The sequence below is a fragment of the Elephantulus edwardii genome, unplaced genomic scaffold (assembly GCF_000299155.1).
Source record: "Elephantulus edwardii isolate Elephantulus edwardi_28Jun2011 unplaced genomic scaffold, EleEdw1.0 scaffold00345, whole genome shotgun sequence".
NCBI classification, from domain to species: domain Eukaryota; kingdom Metazoa; phylum Chordata; class Mammalia; order Macroscelidea; family Macroscelididae; genus Elephantulus; species Elephantulus edwardii.
In genome coordinates, this window is record NW_006400095.1 from 1,279,309 (window position 1) to 1,298,369 (window position 19,061).

Consider the following 19,061-nt stretch of genomic DNA (forward strand, 5'->3'; position numbering starts at 1 on the left):
TAAAAAAAAAAATTTATTTAAAAAAAGAAATAGTGCCTGTGTTTTTCCTTTCGGTTTTCTAACTCCATGTATTTCATTATACTGTGTGTATTTTGTCATATCAAGCTGCCTTTTGAAATTGTCTATTCTACTCTCTTATTTCAGAATTTCTTTCTCCTTTAGCCTCCTTCATTCTGGAGCAAGTTTCCGTGTCTCTTTTGACCTCCATTTTGGATTCTCCTGCCTTTTTAATAAAATGTTTATTTAATCCTTCAGCTCCTCTAATCTGTTCTCCTTTTCCATTTTGTTTTGGGGAAGTACATTTGTTTTTGGATAATCCATCCTATTGTATGATTATTCCATCATTGCTCTATCCTCATGTTCACTTTGAAAAGACTGGGAATTCCAGAGTCCCGAGGCAATCTGAACCCAACCTGACTGCAATTCCCTTCACTCTAACCTTCCACAAAGGTACTGCCTGTGAACTAGAAGTGAGACTGTGAAAATGTCTCGCTTTGCTGAACTGCATTTTTACCACGGTTTCTATCTTCTTCCCAGAATGAAGCATCTCACCTTCTTAGCTTTGTCATCATTTTAGCTCCAAAGATACAAGTGAAGTGTAGCTGATTAAATGATGTATGATATTATGGTTTCATTTCTCCTGAGCCTATTTAGAATATTTTGCATTGTTTCTTCTTAACCAATTTAGAAAATATTTACCAAAAATACAAATCAAATATAACAGTATCTATGATGAGTAAGAAGAATGTACAGTTTACAAAAGTTCTTCACATTCACATATTTGTCACAGTGGAGTTGAGGTCTTGAACACTGAGTTCAAGCATCAAAAGGTCTCTAACTCAGGTTTCTAATATCTTTACTACACTACACTACTATTCCTTTATTCAAATTTTGCTGCTATCTTCCATTTATTACTTTGTTACAGGTAATTTTTTATTATGTTAATCATTGCTATTGCAAATAACTATTATTTTAGGGACATATTTAACATGTAAATGTTTAAGAAAACACTTGATGTGTGTGTGTGTGTGTGTGTGTGTGTGTGTGTGTGGCTGGATCCTCTGTTCTTGTTGTTAAGTGCCATCGAGTCTCAGGCGACTCATAGCGACCCTATGAAAGAGAGTCCTCTACACTTGGGTGCCTTTCATCCTCTCTCCAGGTTCATAGGGTTTCTGGAGGCAAGCTATTATGGAAGTGGATGCCACTCCTCCTTAGAATGAGTCCTCTAGAGAAGCAAAATTAATTTGAAAAGGGGAACAGGCCAGTCTTTGGAAGACGATAACATGTTGTGAATGAGATGGATAGATACAGTGATTGTGGCAGTGGGCTGGATCACGTCAGACATCATTAGGATGGTTCAGGGTCAGGCAACATTCAGATCTAGTTCATAGAGTTGCAGTGAGTCATAGTTGATGCTACGGCACATAACAACATCTATACATACGTATACAGAGATAATTACTATGCAGTGACTCTACAAAGCCTCTGTGTACCCTTGAATCCAGAAACTTCTAGAAGTTTATCCTAAATCAGTAGCCTGTATTCAGAGCTTAATGTGTAAAGATATTTATCACACTAATAGAGGGGGGGCTCTGTTCAGACACTGTGAGTTGTGCAAACCCAAATCTACCAGCATCTCCAAGAGAGAAAGGCAGGGTTCCTTCACCCACCCACGTCCACCACCACACACACACCCCCGCCCCTACCAAGTGCGACTTACGTCCTCGAAAATCTGCAGGAAGGTCAGGTATGAGTCAGTTCCAACTCACCAGCAATGAATCAAGTTGTTAAAAATATTATATAGTACTGGTAACTTTCTATGAAACTATTACATGTTGTAAAATATTTTCAAGTGGTCTGGTGTTTGTGTTGTTTCTAACAAGTGTTCTATCTCTATACCTTTATCCTTTATCAGGCATTTGCCTGGTGGCCCGATTTACTGGCTGAGCACGCGGAGAAATTTTGGTCTCTGTTCACCGTGGATATGAACACCGCACTGGAGGCTCAACCACAAGACTCCTGGGATAGTTTTCCTCTTTTCCAACTGCTTAATAATTTCCTCAGAAATGACAGTAAGCATTTTTGCTTTCTATACTGTACGCAATCGAGAGAGGAGAGTAAATGTGAATTTGTGTGAATTTCTATTAACAGAGCAGTTCAGATATACTGGCTGTTCCTCAGAAGATCTACGATCTCTTGTGTGGTTTACAGCCTCTGAAAAGCCACTAGAGGGTCAGCTGTGAGTCACTTCCTACCCTGACAGTGATAAGAGAGAGATATCACTGGCCTAGAAGCACTGTGGCACAGGGGTGAGATGCTTGACTGCTAGCTGAAAACATCATTGGTTCAAACCCACAAGCATCGCTGGGAGGACAGGATGCTGCCTGCTTCTATAACAGTTTACAGCCTTGGCAACCCCATGTCCTTAGATCACTGAGTTAGAATCTACTTGGTTGTAGTTGGGTTTGTTTGGGATTTGTTTATTTGTTTATCACTGGCCCCAAAAGAGCCTCCATGTGCCTTGAGCTCTTGGATCCCCTCACAGAGACAATCTGTCTGGTAACATTAGCACTTACCCACCCACACAGGTTATGACAGACCAGAGGTGAAGGGAGCCCAGACCAGTGTGGGGGAAACCAGAATCACAGTCACATTGCTCCATTACCTTCTACACTTCCTCCTTTTCCTACCCTGAGCTTCATTGAACACTGGTGATATAGACATCTTTATCACTTGTAGCTCATCCATGGTAATCAGAATATCTTCACATATTGACATCTCTGAAGTACTTGGTATGTTGTACTTGGTATGTTGTTGTTGTTGTTGTTGTTATGTGCCGTCGAGTTGTTTGCGACTCATAGCGACCCTGTGTACAACAGCCCTAAACCCTGCTCTATTTGTGCCAATTGCACTGTCTCTGACACACCCATCCCGATTACCCCAGTCACTGAATCAATCCACCTCATAGAGGGTCTTCCCCTCCTGCGCTGTCCCTCTTCTCTACCCAGCATGATGTCCCTCTCGAAAGACCTGTCTCTCCTTGTAACATATCCAAAGTATAGTGACTCTTTATTCCCTCCATCATCTCTTAATGCTTGATGGATCATTCAAGATTTTGCCCCTGGTGTCTTTCAGTATGGCAAATTGGAGCTTGAATTTGTGTTCCAGTTCTTTCACCTTGAGAAATGCCAAGCAAGTTTTTCCCTTTTTATTCTCCAGTTCCAACTCTCTGCATATTCCATTGGAATGCTTTGATTTTTCTTCTCAGACTGCCCTTTAAAATCGTCTGTTCAGCTCTTTTACTTCGCTAAGTTTTCTCTTTCTTTGGGCTTCTCGATGTCTAGAGCAATTTTCAGAGTCCCTTCCGACATCTATTTTGGTTTTTTCTTTCTCCTCTGCCTTTGTAGTGACCTTTTTGTTCTCTTCATGGATGACAAATAACCATGATATCATCCCACAATTCATCTGGTCGTCAATCACTGATGTTCAAAGCCTCAAATCTATCCTTAAGGTAATTTTCAAACATGAAGTCATATTTTGGTTCTTGTAGACTTATTTTCAATTCCTTCAGCCTCAGTTTGAACTTGACCATGGTGGTCTTTTCCACAGTGAGCACCTGGTCTGCTTGTGACTGATTATGACTGATGATATTGAGGTTTTCCAACAATTCCTTCCACAGACACAGTCTGATTCTTGTGCAACCTAGCAGGTGAAGTCCATGTGTGAAGTCACCATTTGTTTTGGATTTTTGGTGGTGGTGGTTGTTGTTGATTGCCTTCGAGTCAATCATGACTCATAGCGACCTTACAGACAAAAGACCTGAAGCCTTTCTATAACTATCGACATTTATCAAAGTCCGTAGAGTTTCCTGAGGCATGTTATTGAGGAAGTGGATGCCACTCCTGCTTCCAAACCTGTCTTAAACTGGGAGCTCCACCAAACACTGTCCACCATGGGCAACCATTATGGCATTTGACACCCCAATGGCGCAAGGTTCAGCATCAAAGCAACCCCAGGTTACCTCAGTACAGCCTATTGACAGGAGTGCTGTACTACTTAGAAAAGTGTTCCTCAAAAATATAATAATAACTTTAAATACAAAGGCCCTCCCTGAGGTCTTATTGACTCTAAATAAGAGGCTTAAATTAAAAAACACACACACACACAAAAATATATATATATATTGTAATGTTGTTTGTTGTTCTGTGCCATTGAGTCACCTGCAGTGCCTAGTGATCCTATGTACAGTAGCTCTGAACCCTTCCCTGTCTTGAGTTAGTCTCACTAATTCTGACACACCAACCCCCATCGCCCCAGATACTGTATCAATCCACCGAATCTGGGTATCAATCCATCTAATCTGGGGTCTTCCTCACCTGCGGTGTCTGTTCACCCTTCTGAGCATGATGTCCTTCTCCAAGGACCAGTCTTTCCTGGCGACATGCCCAAAGTGAGGCAGAGCTTCAAAATCTTAGCCTCCAAGGAGAGACTTGGTTTTACCCTCTCCAAGACGGATCAATTTATTTTCTTGGCAGTCCATGGTATGTTCAAGACTCTTCTGCAGCACCACAACTCAAAGACATCTATTCTTCTTCTCTCATCCTTAGTCATTGTCCAGCTCTCTGAAGCATAGCAAGTAATTGAGAGGACCATGGCCTGGATTAGCCGTACGTTTGTCTCTAGACTGACATTGTTGCTCTTCAGAACCAACCCATAAGTGACACTCCAGTGGATTTTCAGAGGCAATTAATCTCATGAGAGGAGACTGGCTATCTTTCTCCCATGGAGCAGCTGGTCAAACCTCGTGCTTTGAGGATTTTCAGTGCAGCTATTTGCCACTAGGCCACTAGAACTCCTTAATAGCATGTTGTTGTTTCCTGTTGAGTTGAGCATGACTCATAATGTCCCTATAAAGACCTGAAGCCTTTCTATAACTATCGTCATTTATCAAAGTTCATAGTAACATTATAGTAATATATTTGCCACGAGAGCTTTATTTCTACATATGATAGTGAAAAAAAATTACAGAATGTCTTGCTCATTCAGGATTTAACTGTTGAAATTATTAAGACTTTTCCCCCAACACAATTATATTTTTAAAACTGTCTGATGTACTGGCTGTTTGAACACCTAATGTTCAAACAGCCAGTACATCAGAATTATTGGTGATATTTCTTAACACAGAGATTCCTGACCTTTTCTATGATCATTCTTTAAGTTCCCACTTAGACAAACATTGGGTAAACACCAATAGCCTTTGCAATAATGGGGAAGTCACTAATTCTCAAGGTGGTAAAATTCTTCCCATCATAGACCAAAGGGAACTCCATCACTTCTAAACCTAGTGTGTCAAATTCTTTTTGACCAATACCTCAAACTGGACAGAAAACAACCTTCTTTTGTCGTATGTTTTCTTCTCCAACTCATATTCTCACATCTTTCAACCCTTGCTCTGGTGGTAGAGCTTCCTACCATTAGCTTTCTTCATACTTCTGTGGCAAGATTTCCCTCCATTTCTCTAGATTCCTGTGTGGCTAGTTAATGCTGGATCACCCCTTGGAGATGAAGAGGACATAAATGCACTGTCATGGGGTTTATTCTGACTCATAGTGACCCTCCATTAGGTTTCTGAGGCTGTAAATTTTTACATGTGAGACTACCCATCTTTCTTCTGTGGAGCAGATGGTGACTTCATACCACTGATCTTTGTGTTAGCAGCCACTGCACCCCACCAGCATTCCTTGGAGAGGCTCAGGATGTGATCTGAATATGCAGCACCGAGCTCAGCAAGAGGTGCCCACCCTGGGCCCTTTCTTCCTAAAGCTTTGTTAAATTCCCACTTAGACACACATTGAGTCACCACCAATAACCTTTGCAATGATGATGAAGTCGCTAATTCTCAAGACAGTAAAATTCTTCCCATTGTAGTCCAAAGCGAACTCTGTCTCGTCTTAACCTGGAGTCTCCAGAAAATATTGGTCATACTCTTCATGCACATAAACTTTTGTATAAAAGTTTTCAGAGAAAACTTCAGCTACTTCTGTTGATTTTATTTTATTTTTTTAAATCTCTCTGGTTTTAAATCTAAATCCATGTTGTTTCTTTTTTCACAAAAAAACAAACTACAAAACATTGATTTTTGTTCACCAGTGTTTCTTGTCTGTCTTTGGTTTTTAAATACTCCATTCTGTCCATCATGTCTAGATTTAAAGGTTGGTTTTTCAGTGACTAACAGATTTTAGAAAACAGCAATTATTTTGGAGAAAAACAGCTCCTCTCTATAGCAAAGTAAATAGAAAAGTTCCCTAGTGCCATCATTTCCTTTTGGTATTGAGAGTACTGTGTGGGCTGGGGAATTGAAATAGAATGCAGACTCTTTCGTTCTCAAACACCCAAGTCATTGTCCAAAGCCAAGTTCATTACCTCTATCAGTAGTAGATGAAAAATGATTTTTCCTAGTTATTAATGTCACCCACAATGACAATGAAGAATCTGAATAATATGTTTCTTTTCTTAAATTCCCTAAATAATTAGATGGTAATTGAGTGAATTCACTTCAAATGTTAAACACTGTGGTAGTTCCAAAATGATCATTTTTGGATACTGCAGGGATAAGCATAGAACTTCTGTCGTTTCAGCCTCCCCTATAAGGAAACACCTTTACATCACTGTCAAGAGCCACTGGCCAAATTTTTGACCTATCGATCCAATTATAATTCTAGTCCAGATTCTAATTAATGTTGACTTGAACTAGCCAGAGTAATAGGAACAGAAAGCTGTGATATGTCCAATCTTGGGAAGGGCGAGAATTTATAAAGTATCTTAAGGGTTGAATTATAATGTTTATTTAGGTGGTCCATTCCTAATTTTATCCAAATACTAAATAATTGTCACTGTTGTTTGTTGTTGTTAAGTGCCGTCGAGTCGCAGGCCACTCATGGCAACCCTATGAAGGAGAGTCCTCGATGCTTGGGTGCCTTTCATCCTCTCTCCGGGTTCATAGGGTTTCCGGAGGCAAGCTATTATGGAAGTGGATGCCACTCCTCCTTCCAAGCTTGTTTTAATCAGGGAGCTCCACCCCACTCTCTGTCTTAATCTGCAATGATTAATTTGCATATTAATATTTGTGCTTCCCTTCAAGCAAGAGAGCTCTCTCTGGTGGCTTAGTGGTCAGAAGCTGTGCTACAACCCCAAAGGCACACAGTTCAAATCCACCAGTTGCTCCACATGAAAAAGGATGGGCAGTCTCCTCCTGTGAAATTGACAGCCTCTGAAAACCTGCTAGAGAGTCAGTTCTGAGTAGATTCCAACTTGACAGCATACAATAGCTGAAGCCACTTTGTTACAATTTGTGACTTAATGACTTTTTAAATGAAGATGTCAGGTTTTCACAATAGTTGTTTATCATCTTTCTTTCATCATATATGAAAACCTCTGCGTGTTGGTGTTTTTGTTTTTTTTTTAATAATAGGTATTTCTCTTTTGTAAAGTGGGAGGGGGCTCAGACAAACCTCTTCATTTTCCAGCTGAGGAAGCAAAATCCCTGGAGTTAAGGAGCCTGGGCCAGGCTGGCCAGCAGGGACTTGATGACGGAGGCAACTTGGAGCCTGATTGCTCGGCCTCTGGTTCAGTCAATTTCCAGAGGAACAAAAGCAGATCCAGAGAGAGCGCCTGTGTGAGAGAAAGAACAGAGTGTTTTTAAGAAAAGTGTAAGGTCCCCTGAACTTTGAATTAGACCTCAGGAAAGCAAAACCAGAAAAAAGGGGGACTAATTGGTGGAACAGAGGAAGAAGATTGCCTAAAGAATACAGACAAGGCCAAATTATAGATTGTCTACATCTTTACATATCGTGAAACATTCACGACACCAGTGTCACACTGAGCTTTGTAGTTAAAAAAGAAACTCAAGGCAGAGCACCTCCTTTCTATTTTTAAGGGAGGGAAGATCTGCTCGGGGTGGGTGTCTTTCTCTCCAGTTAGCCATGATTAGGGGAAGTCTTAGCTCCGGGAACCCTTGGAGATGAAGTCCTCCAGGGAAGAGTACCAGCTGCACCACAATTTTAGCAACTGTCCCCAATCTCCCGCCCCTCGCAGACTCCCCTGCCGATCCCCAGAGCAAAGCTTGTAAGGAAAACAAACTCAGACTCCTGCAACACTGTCCAAAAAATCCTGCCCTAGCCAGCCCATGCCCGGGCCCACCTGGCTTCCAGCCACCCCCTCCTCACTCCCCACCACTAACGAGATCCTTAGATGGGCAGTCACTTTAAATGGTATCTGAGGAAAGCATTTTGAAAGAGCATTAAAATAGAGAGAAAATAAATGTTTTCATAATGAAGCAATTAGCATGCTAGCTAAATGATACTGAAACTAGAGACTCACACCAGTGGGTACCCCCCCCCACTATTTGCCACAATGGTCTTGTCCACAATAGAGATGACAAGTGCCCAGTCTGACAAATGGAAGCCATCAGCAAACAGCATAAATCATTTCTTTGAGAGCGACTGAGAGGCAAGCCCTCAGAGCTAGCCAGCCACCTTTTAATCTGTGGATATGCTAGCAAGTGGCAAATGACCATTCTATTGGGAGCAGAGTCCCAAGTGCAAAATACGACGGTGCTGCTCGTTAATTAACAGCCTTTTCACATTGCTAGCACATTAAAGCCAGCCCGAAGAACACCCGTGCTTATATAATCAATGTCACAGCGTCTTTACCTAATCAAATCATAAATGTCCGGACTCTCCACTAAGTGAAAAACCTCTTCTCCAAGACTTTCACCTCCCTAAAGATGGGCTTGTGAAAAATCGAAAAAGGGGAGAAAAATTGGAATGTGGTCTCACGAGGATAAAAAGGCTAGTGTTAATAATTAACAAGGAGGGTGAAGGGGAGTCAAATTAGTCATAATAGAGCCCAGAGTGACTGGCAAAGTCACCTCTCATTATCAAAAAACTCATTAAGAAATGAAGAGGTGGAAATCCCACTGGGTCCTTCTCACACTTCGTCTGTATCAGAGATTATTTTTGAGGTTTCTTTCAAATGAAGAACTGTTAGGTCACCACACTGTCTGCTAGGTTAATCTTCAAGCTTTGAAATACAGAGAGCTGACACGCACGCCCTTGTGGGTGTCTCTGTCTCTCGCTCTTGTGCTTAAATCAGCTGTACGTCTGAATTTCACGCAGTCGCTGTGTGTGGATCTCACTGTACCTTTTGTGCATGTGCTGGACTGGTGCAGAACAGATGTCACTTCTCCAAGGTACCTGGGCTGTTGGCTGGTCCTGTGTTGTAGAGCGGCCCTTTGGCCAGTGCTGCAGAAACAGAGAACATGAGAACATTTTATTTATTATTATTATTATTATTATTATTATTATTATTATTATTATGTGAGTGTACCGTCAAATCAGATTTGACTGGTACAGGAGGAGATTGTCCCTCCTTCCCCGGCAGAGCATCTGGTGGATTCGAACCGTGTACCTCTGGTATTGCAGTGCAGCTTCTTGCCACTAGGCCACCAGAGCTCCCCTGAGAACATATTTTAACTGCAGTTTCCAGAGTGGATCAAATCAGAATTGCATATACGAATTTGTATCACTACCCAGAATAGTGATGGAAATCTACAAGCAAGTTATCATCTGTTCTGTTAAGTTTTAGGTTCTTTGGGTGGGTTTTTTTGGGTCTTTTTCCTAGCTTGAATTAAATAATTCTGCTGTCATTTCTAGAGCTCCCTAGTAGCACCAGGGTTAAAGAATTTAGCTGTCTGTAGTTGCTGTTGTTGTGTACCATAGAGTAGCAACCAACCCAGAGCTGACCCTCCAACGGGTTTTCAGAGGCAGTTAATCGCACAGGAGGAGATTGGCCATCCTTCTGGAAGCTAAAAATTCTGTATTTCAAACCTGCTGGCCAATCCACAGGGAAAAGATGAGGTGGTCGGCTTCCTTAAGTATACAAAACTCTGTGAGTGGTTCTTCTCCCTCCTGTGAGGATTCTCTGAATCAGAACTGACTCAATGAATTGAGTTTGGGTTTGATGTTTGCTATCTTTTCTTTACTGCATATGGAATTGGGGTTTTTGTTATTCTGGTTGTTAAAAATTGCTAGGGGTTAGTGGTTGAAAGGGAGCTTTGGTTGTATTGTCCATAAGAAGCTGTGCTGCTGATTCGAAGGTGGCACATCTCGAATGGTTTGAATCTACCACCAGCCCCAAGGGAGAAATCTAGGCCATCTCCTCCCAAGTCAGCCGTGGTTCGTTCAGACTCGATGACAGTGAGAGAGAGGATGGTTTAAAGAAGAGAATCTGCTCCCCTGTGACTGAGTGACCTTCAGTGTGGATGTGCCAAGAGCACCAAGAGCACTTGAACCTGGCCACCAGAGCCTCAGACCACAGGAATGTGGACCACACTGTTGGAAATAAGATCAGGAAGATGCATGTTGCTATGGTCAAGTCATGGACCATAGCTGAAGAACCTTTTGGAAGGCTACCTGGGGTCCCAGCCTTGCCACCTCTACCTGACCAGCACCACAGTCATTTTCCAAGCATCAGATGCTGAATACTGGCAACTTACAGATCTCAGACCCCTTGTTAATATGTAGACCAATAGATGCAGCCAATCAATCCATCTCATCTAGGGTCCTCCTCTCCTGCTCTGTCCCTCCACCCTTCCAAGCATGACATCCCTCTCCAAGGACTGGTCCATCCTTGCAACATGTCCAAAGTATGTCTGGGGTAATGGGGGTAGGTGTGTCAGAGATAGTGAGATTGGCACAGGCTGGAGCAGGTTTTAGGGCTCTATGTAAATAAGGTGGCTATGAATCACAGACGACTCGACGGCACATAACAACAACAATAACAACAAAAGATACAGTGTTTTCCTTTGAAAAGCAGACGATCTGGATACGACTGTTCAGGAATTCACCCTACTGACTGGATTGTGGAAGGATAGCTCAAGACCCCATACTCTGTTAATGAAAATTTTAATGCCTATTTTACTTGGGTTTGTGGCACAGAAAGCAGACCAAACCCATAAGCCAAATTTACTGCTCCCCAGTCAATTCTGCCTGACAGTGACCCTCCACTGGGTTTCTGAGGCTACACGTGCTCATTGAAGACGCTGGCCCATCTCTCTCCTTTCTCACCCCACGTAAGTTCAAACTGCCCGAGAAACTCAGCATTTTGATTAGCTCTTCTGTGAACTCTACCACTAGATCTCCTTTCAGAAAGTTAAAGCAAAACACAAACACAGAATCAGTGCTTTCTTACTCCTGTAACCTGCTTTCTCTCTCTCCCATCCTTTCTTGTAGACACATGTACATGGGCTCATGTCCATGCAATCCTCATTTAGCATGGTCAAGTGCTGAATTGATAACCAAAAGACTATTGGTTCAAACCCAACAAAAGTAACCTCAGAAGACAGGCCTGGTGATTTTCTTCCAAAGGGTCTCAGTTGTGAAAACTCTCTGGAGCAATTCTCCTCTACATATTTTATTTCACAAGTGCCCTCTGAGGAATGGGAGAGTGAAGTATGCTTTTAGAAATCTAAGAGAGAATGGGGCTAGTAAAGGTACACACTGAATATAATATTACCAAACTCTTATCAAAGTTTTGCTCAACTTTTTCATTAAAGGAGAATAAAATTTGGTGGTGTTGTTATGGACTGTGAAGTGGAAACCAAGCCGACTGACCACCACCGCCGCCCCACAGTAAGCTTTCAGAGGCAAAGCCTCACATGGGTGTAGAGGGCCCACCTTTCACCCATGGAGCCACAGAGGGAGTTGAACTGTGGTGCTTTCGGATTGGCAGAGCAGTTTCTTACCATTAGGTCATGGAAACTAGAGTTCACTTCCATTGTAACGGATGCACTGAGAGTTCCGGAGCGAGTTCTGGAGCTCCGACGGTGAGGTGTGTGATGTACGGTGCTGCTTAAGCATGCCAGCCTCTCTGTGAGAGAAAGATGGACCCTTTCCCCCCAAGATTTACAGCCTCAGAAACCCATGGAAGGTCACTATGAATCAGACAGGACTCGATGGCGATGAGGTTGGTTTGGGTTGTAACTAATATGCTTTTTTCCGGATTTTGTTTAGTGTTAAGGTTTTTTAAAAAACTTTTTTAAATAATTATTAATTTTAATGAAAATGTACAGAGATTTTGGATTTCCATTCATTCATTGTTGCACTTTTCTCCCTGCCCACCCCTCCCCTCCAGTTCACTCCTCTCTTTGAAAAGTAAAAGGAAAATTTTTCTCATTGCTACACCATCCCTCCCCCCAAGTCCACTCCACTATGCAACCTTCATTCTGGACTCCTGTCATGACAATAATACCTAATCATATATCCCTTTTAAACACATCTCTCTCTCATCTGTTTCAATGCAATATACATAATTTATCCCCTCTTTCTCAGTCTCTCCATAACCCCGGTAGCAGTCCCATCTTACAACAGCGGCACTATGTGGTATTTGTTGTTTTGTATCTGAGATGTTTCACTCAGCATAATGTTAAGAAATTAAAATATTGCTTTAGTTTTATATAACATTTTTCTAGAGTACAGTCCTCCTGCCTTTTCTAAGTCTATATTCATATTGTCTGTGGCAGGTGTCTTCATATGTTCTGGTCAGCATGGGGAGTAACCTCTAATTTCATAGTTTTGTTCACTGGTGGAAAGAATCCATGCTGCAATCCCAGAAGCACACGTTCAGATCCACCTGCAGGGAAGGACAGCCAGTCTCCTCCCGTGTGAGTTAAGCCTGTGAAAACTCTCTGGAAGGTCAGCTACGGGTCAGCTCTGAGCCGGTGGTACACAACAACAACAACAACAACAACAACATGCTTATGTTTAAATTAATAGAGTTTGTAATCCTTCTCCTGGATATTTTATGGTAGAATCTTGGTCAGTGCTTTTGTTTATTTTTCTGTTCATGAATTTCTTATTTCCTCTGAAATGCCTAATTGGAATTTTCACGTTAAGAAAATAAATCCTAGTAATCCGCTAATGCTGGCTAATTGGAAGAAGCCAGGGCAGTGTAAAATTGGACGATATTGGTTCAGGAGGCAGCAGCATTATTTTAACCCTAGAAGCAACACATGAATTCTTTTATCTATTTGTTCTTCATTTTGCTCTGTGACTTATCTGTAATTGTTATTAATTGAATCATAGGCTAAATTTGCTGTTGAAATCTTACTACTAAGGGCCTATCTCAAGTACTTTTAGAAATGTAAAGACTTTTTGTTGTGTAAATAATCCAACACTCATTTATTAATTATTGGGATGTTCAAAATAATTGGGCTCATCTGGATTCCTAATTTAAGCCTTTATTTAAGCCTTTTGATGGTTTTTTTCCCTGCTTCTAAATGCCTTTTAAAAACACATCAGACCTGAAAAAGTATGTCGTTTTTGTTGGTAGCATCTGGTTAGAACAGACCCATAGCTGATCCTCCAGGGAGAGGTTTTCAGAGGCGGTAAATCACACAGGAGGAGATAACACTGCTTTTGCAGAGCATCTGATTCATTCGAACCACATACATTTGCATTGGTGGTGCAATTCCTTACCACCAAGAATCAAGGAAAAAGAAAAAGACCCTGAATAAAATGGACTTATGTAGTGACTGCAATCATGGTCTCAAGCATGGAAAAGATTGTGATGGTGGTGTAGGAAAGGATGAGTTTGTCAATCTTTTGTCCAGAGGTTTGCCATGAATCATAACCAACTTGATAGTGTCTAGCAAAAACAACATCTAAATATACTACAGGACTAGATATCATTGATGCTTAATTATTTTTTTACAAATGCCTGTTTGAAATCTTAAGGAGGAAATTAATCCTATCAAGAAAGTGCTAGTCCTCGACTCTTGTTTTTCTAAGCATTTTTGATACTCCTTCCGAGCACAACTCAGATATGAGATCATCAGTTTTCTTGCAGGAAGCTGCATTGTAAGTGTGCCTCTTCCACCGAGCTGTTGGAATGAATGCCTTGTACAGGCTTCATTTAGACAGGTGGTCACCCCAAATCATAACCTATCTTATTAAACCATATGGAGATGATAGAAGAATGCATTCAGCGCCTAGGGCTACATATTAAGAAGGCTTTTTGACAGTGTCTGATAGGAGTGGAATGCAAACTGGCATATGGGCAACTGAGAAAAGGAGCATACATTTACATAGACAAGTGCAGGGGATCACTCAATGCCATTGTCTTGCCTTTTCCTGCTCTCTCTCGCTCTCTCTCGCGCTCTCTCTCTCCATTCCCCGTAATTTCTCCTCTTTGTACTTTGCTGCCTCTTTCTTTAGATTTCTCTCTCCTTCCTTTTTCTCCTTTCCTATTTCTAAAACCACAGACCATCAGCCAGCCAGTTTTCTAGAACTTTGTAAAGTAAATGTGTGCTTGCATTGTCAAAGTATGAAGGAATGCTCTGCTGAACCATGAGCAGACTGTCCCTAATTCCAAATGTGTGGCAGTTCCTCAGGAAGAAAGAAGGGATGCTCTGTTTTCTCCTTACTCAGTCTTGGTCTGGTTAAAATAATGGCAGAACTTAACAGCACATATCCGCATGCTGTTAGGTGCCGTTGACTTGGCTCCAGCAGCAGAGGGAAATCCTGTCCCATCTCTTCCGTGGTGAAGCCCACTGTTCCAGTTATTGCGTTAATCCGTCCTATTGAGTATCTTCCTCTCCTTCACTGACACTCTCTGTAGGGTGACTAGGACTCACAAGTCAGCAATATAAAACTGCCCGGGCTTCAATAAAGATTGCCTTAGAAGTACATTGATTAATTCAGTGTTAACTTATTTTTTTAATTTTGTGTTTTATGCAACTCTTTCTTTTTCCACATTGTAACAGAGTTTATGAACAGTCTAACCCTGAAACTATATGATTTGTCAAAGATGTGGTAAAATTGTCATGTCAAAATGTATTATTAGCCGAACAACCTGCTAGTTTATGGTTTGTAAGCCTTAGCCTATGCTCCTGGTTCTTAAAACGTGCTAAAATTTGGGTGCGTGGTTGGATGGATGGATGGATGGATGGATGGATGGATGGATGGATGGATGGATGGATGATTGGATGGTTGGATGGATGGATGGATGGATGGATGGATGGATGGATGGACAGAAAGATAGATGAGTGGGCAAAAGGGAGGATAGGTAGACATTTTTTATGAAACTAAAAGGATTATGGGCTCTAGAAGTATAGTCAGTGGGGAATTTCACTATTAACCCAAAGGACACACTTTTAGGTGGTTTGAATCTACCACTGACTCTCTGAAAGACTGTGGAAACTTCTCTCCTTTATAATTTATATCCTCAGAAACTCGATGGAGAATCAGCTATGGGCCACCTACAACCTGACAGCAGTGAGTTTCAGTGTTCTGAGTAAAGGATGATTATGTTACGAACAACAGCTCTCTGGTATCAGGCTGCATCGTATCAGATCCAGCTTCTGATGAGTTACTGATAAATAATATGTCAAGAGCCTTGAGTTCTCTGTGTTTCTAGTTCCTTATTGGTAAAGCTGGAAAAATAATCATTCTTTCCTCATAAGGTTATTGTGGTGATTGTTTAAAAGAAGGCACTTCAAATACTTGGCACAGTGATTAGCTCTCCAGAATGCTAGTGATGGCAAAACAGAGGGGTTAGCAGCCCTAATAGAGGAAGACCCTCAGTGGTATGGATTGGCACAGTGACAGAAGCCATGGGCTTAAGCATGGCTGAGATTGTGGGACTAGCACAGGATATAACTAAGATCTGCTATGTTGTTCATAAGATTGTTATAACTCATAGTTGACTCCATAGGACCCAACAACATGACAGATATGTAAATTATTTAAGCATGGATATTTCCTCCTTCATGCTTAGCATCCTTGTTTAGACGGCATTTGGAGAAAGGAACAGAATTATCTTCTGACCTGTATAGTTAGTACCATCTACCTCAATGATCAAATCTCCAGGGAAAATAAAGCTCTTTTCTGTGTGCAAATATAAACATCATTAAGATGACATTAATCTCCTAAATAAATCATTTCTCTTTAAATATCATCATCATTCCTACTTAAAAATAGGAAATCTCTTAAGATATAAGATTATTTGACTACAGAAGTCAACCCATTTAAGATGAAAGAAATCAATATTGTATTGAGTTAGAGTTAGGGTTTTCCAATCTTCGACAAATTCCAAAATCATTTAATAAAATTCCAAAAGTATTTAAAAAAGATACTATGTCACACATATCTTTATATGTATTCTCTGGTGCCAAGCATCAATTTGTCCAAGTTTTCTGACACACAGCTTCTAGATGTTTTCCCCCGGGAGAAAAGAATATGTATGGAATATTCACATGTTGTTGTTGTTAGATGCTAACAAGTAAATTGTGCTGTTGACTTGGAATGGACCCTTCTCTGGGTTTCTGAGGCTGTACATAGCTCATAGCTGGCCTTCCACTGTGTTTCTACAGCTGTAAATCCCACAAGAAGAGATAGCCCATCTTTTTCCCATTTCTTGCTAGAGGATTCACTGTCTGAGAGCACGATCTTTGGATTAGCAGCACAACTTCTAGACTAGGGCACCATCAGAGAGTAAAGCGTGTGTAGTAAGCAGAAGTGCAAGAAAGCATTTAGCAGAGAGAGAGAGAGAGAGAAAGAAAGAAAGAAAATACTTGGGAGTAATCAGCCTGCTTATTGTATGCCGTCTAGTTGGAACTGACCCTCCAGTGGGTTTTCAGAGGCACTAAATTGCATATGAAGAGATTTCCATCCTTCTCCCGTGGAGTAGCTGGTGGCTTCAAACCACATGCTTTGGGGATTGCAGTAAAGCTTCTTACCACTAGGCCATTCAAGATCAGCTCTTGGAGTTGAATAGTTTAAGCACTTCTGTGATATGTAGCCTAGCACAGAGATTATTGTTGTTGAGTTCTGTCTAGTTGATTTCAACTCATTTAGACTCCTCGTAACAAAATAGGTAGAATCCCTGAGAGTTTTCTTGGTGGACATGTTTATGGAAGTAGATTGCCAGATCTTTATATTATTAAGTCACTGAATGGGTTCGAACCACCAACTTTTTCATTAACAGCCAGGAACTTAAACATTACACCACCAGGACATCTTACATAGAGGTTCTGCAATTAATGTAGTCATAAGCATATAAATGTTCAAGGGCTCCAGAAGCTCCCTTGTATTTCCAGCCATGTTCCTTATGTGTTAGACCTCGCCATCAAGATAACTTACTAGAATTGATGCCTTTGGGTTGTGGTGTTAGAGAAGAGTACTGGCTATCTCATGGAAAAATGTGTGGTCAGAATGCTCCTTGGATGATAAAATATCATGTTACTAGGAGAGGCTATTACTTTGAAAGGAACATCATGCTTGGAAAGGTGGAGGGTCAGCAGGAGAAGATAGATCCCCAAAGAGAAGGATTGACACAGTGACTGCAGCAGTGGACTCGAGTGTGTCATTGAGAATGGCACAGGGGACAGCAAGATTTAGGTCTGTTGTTCATAGGATTGCTATGAGTCACACTCAACTCCATGACACCTGACAACGATAATAACTTCAAGTGCTTCTGGCAGCCATATAATGATAACTCACTCCTTGCCTTCAAGTCAGAACGAACTCATAGTTGACTCTCTTTTGGGTTTCTAAGACCGCAAATCACACAGGAAAAGATAGCCCATCTTCCTCCCATGATGTAGAGATAGCAGTTATATATGCTTTTTGATAAATTTTCTACAGCATGATAAGGTCCAGTATGGGAAGCATGGTCCATCTTACTCTGTATCTTGTCCATTCTTCTGTGTCAGAGTGGGCCCTGAGTGGCTCAACCACTGGCCAAAAGTCCATCAATATGAGGCTAGAGATGCCTCAGAAGTGTTTGGCCCACAGCCTTGGGAAACTTAGGGAGCCCCATCCTACTCTGCGTACTTGGGGTCACCCTGAGTTGAGATCTCTTGGTTTGTGTGTCGGAAGCTTTCAGGAACTGTTCTGTCACCCATATTTTCTGAAACGTCTATTTACCCCTCTGACAAATACCCTTTCTGCTTGGCTCTTTCAGCACTTTTGTGTAATGGAAAATTCCACAAACACTTGCAAGAGATCTTTGTGCCCTTGGTTGTCCGCTACGTCGATCTCATGGAGTCTTCCATCGCCCAGTCCATTCACAGAGGTTTTGAACAAGAGACGTGGCAGCCGGTCAAGTAGGTATCTTCCTAGTGTCCATGGAGCACCTGCCTCTTCCATCCTGACTTTACACATGGCCTTGAACGTGGCCATCTTCAGTTATTGCTTACAGTGGTCCCTTCCCACGTTGTTTGTTTCTTTGCAGGAATATCGCCAACAGTCTTCCCAATGTAGCTCTTCCAAAAGTTCCAAGTCTGCCTCTTAATCTTCCACAGATTCCTAACTTTTCTACTCCTACATGGATGGCTTCTTTATATGAGTCCACGTGTGTATCCCTCACTTATTTCCTGGTGGTGTGTTAGCTAGTGCATGGCCTGGGCTGTGTTCTGTGCACATGTGTCTAGAATGCATGGCCTTTATCCTCAGAGGAATACTATGTTTGAGTTTTATTTGTTTGAGGCTTGCAAGCTATTAAGCTAAGCTTGGCATATCGATGATAAATGATGGCGATCTGTAGAGGAAAGCAAAACAATGTTCTGATGTGTTTCGTATGTAATTTGTGGGACAGAGGTCATTTTGTGGCCCAGGTTTTAGCCTTTTCCATAAGTAGTATAGCCAGAGTTCACCATACTTAGCTACACTCAATATGTGAACAAGATTTCCACGATGTTAGGCTCTTCTATCGTTGTTGCTTCCATGTGTCTCATCTTGCACATGTAGAAAACCATTTTAAGAACTTTTGCAGTTATATCATATTTTCCTGTGTCTATCATAGTTGTAGCTTTAAAGAAACGTTATCCCAGCTCGCAAAGAAGGAGTTGTTGTTTATTTTACAGCACCAAGAAGTTCTTCTTCAGTCCCTCATACAACTCAGATAGTATAACTTGTTTTAAAAATAACAATCTTTAGGGAGCTCTGATGGCCTAGTGGCAAGAAGCTGTGCTGCAATCCCGAAGGCATACTGTTCAAATCCAC

At 41.4% G+C, this 19,061-nt stretch overlaps 1 protein-coding gene across 2 annotated transcripts in view; it reads left to right on the forward strand.

The window, feature by feature from the left end:
• The window catches only part of CADPS2 (Ca++-dependent secretion activator 2), a 637,557-nt gene that overhangs the window by 532,389 nt on the left and 86,107 nt on the right, over positions 1 to 19,061 (forward strand). Inside the window, exons 20-22 of one of the 2 annotated variants that reach the window (XM_006901793.1) lie at positions 1,916 to 2,072; positions 18,022 to 18,163; positions 18,292 to 18,411. In XM_006901793.1, the coding sequence (XP_006901855.1) occupies positions 1,916 to 2,072; positions 18,022 to 18,163; positions 18,292 to 18,411 (419 nt within the window). The remainder of the gene's footprint in view (positions 1 to 1,915; positions 2,073 to 18,021; positions 18,164 to 18,291; positions 18,412 to 19,061) is intronic. The other variant, XM_006901794.1, reaches the window with a different exon arrangement.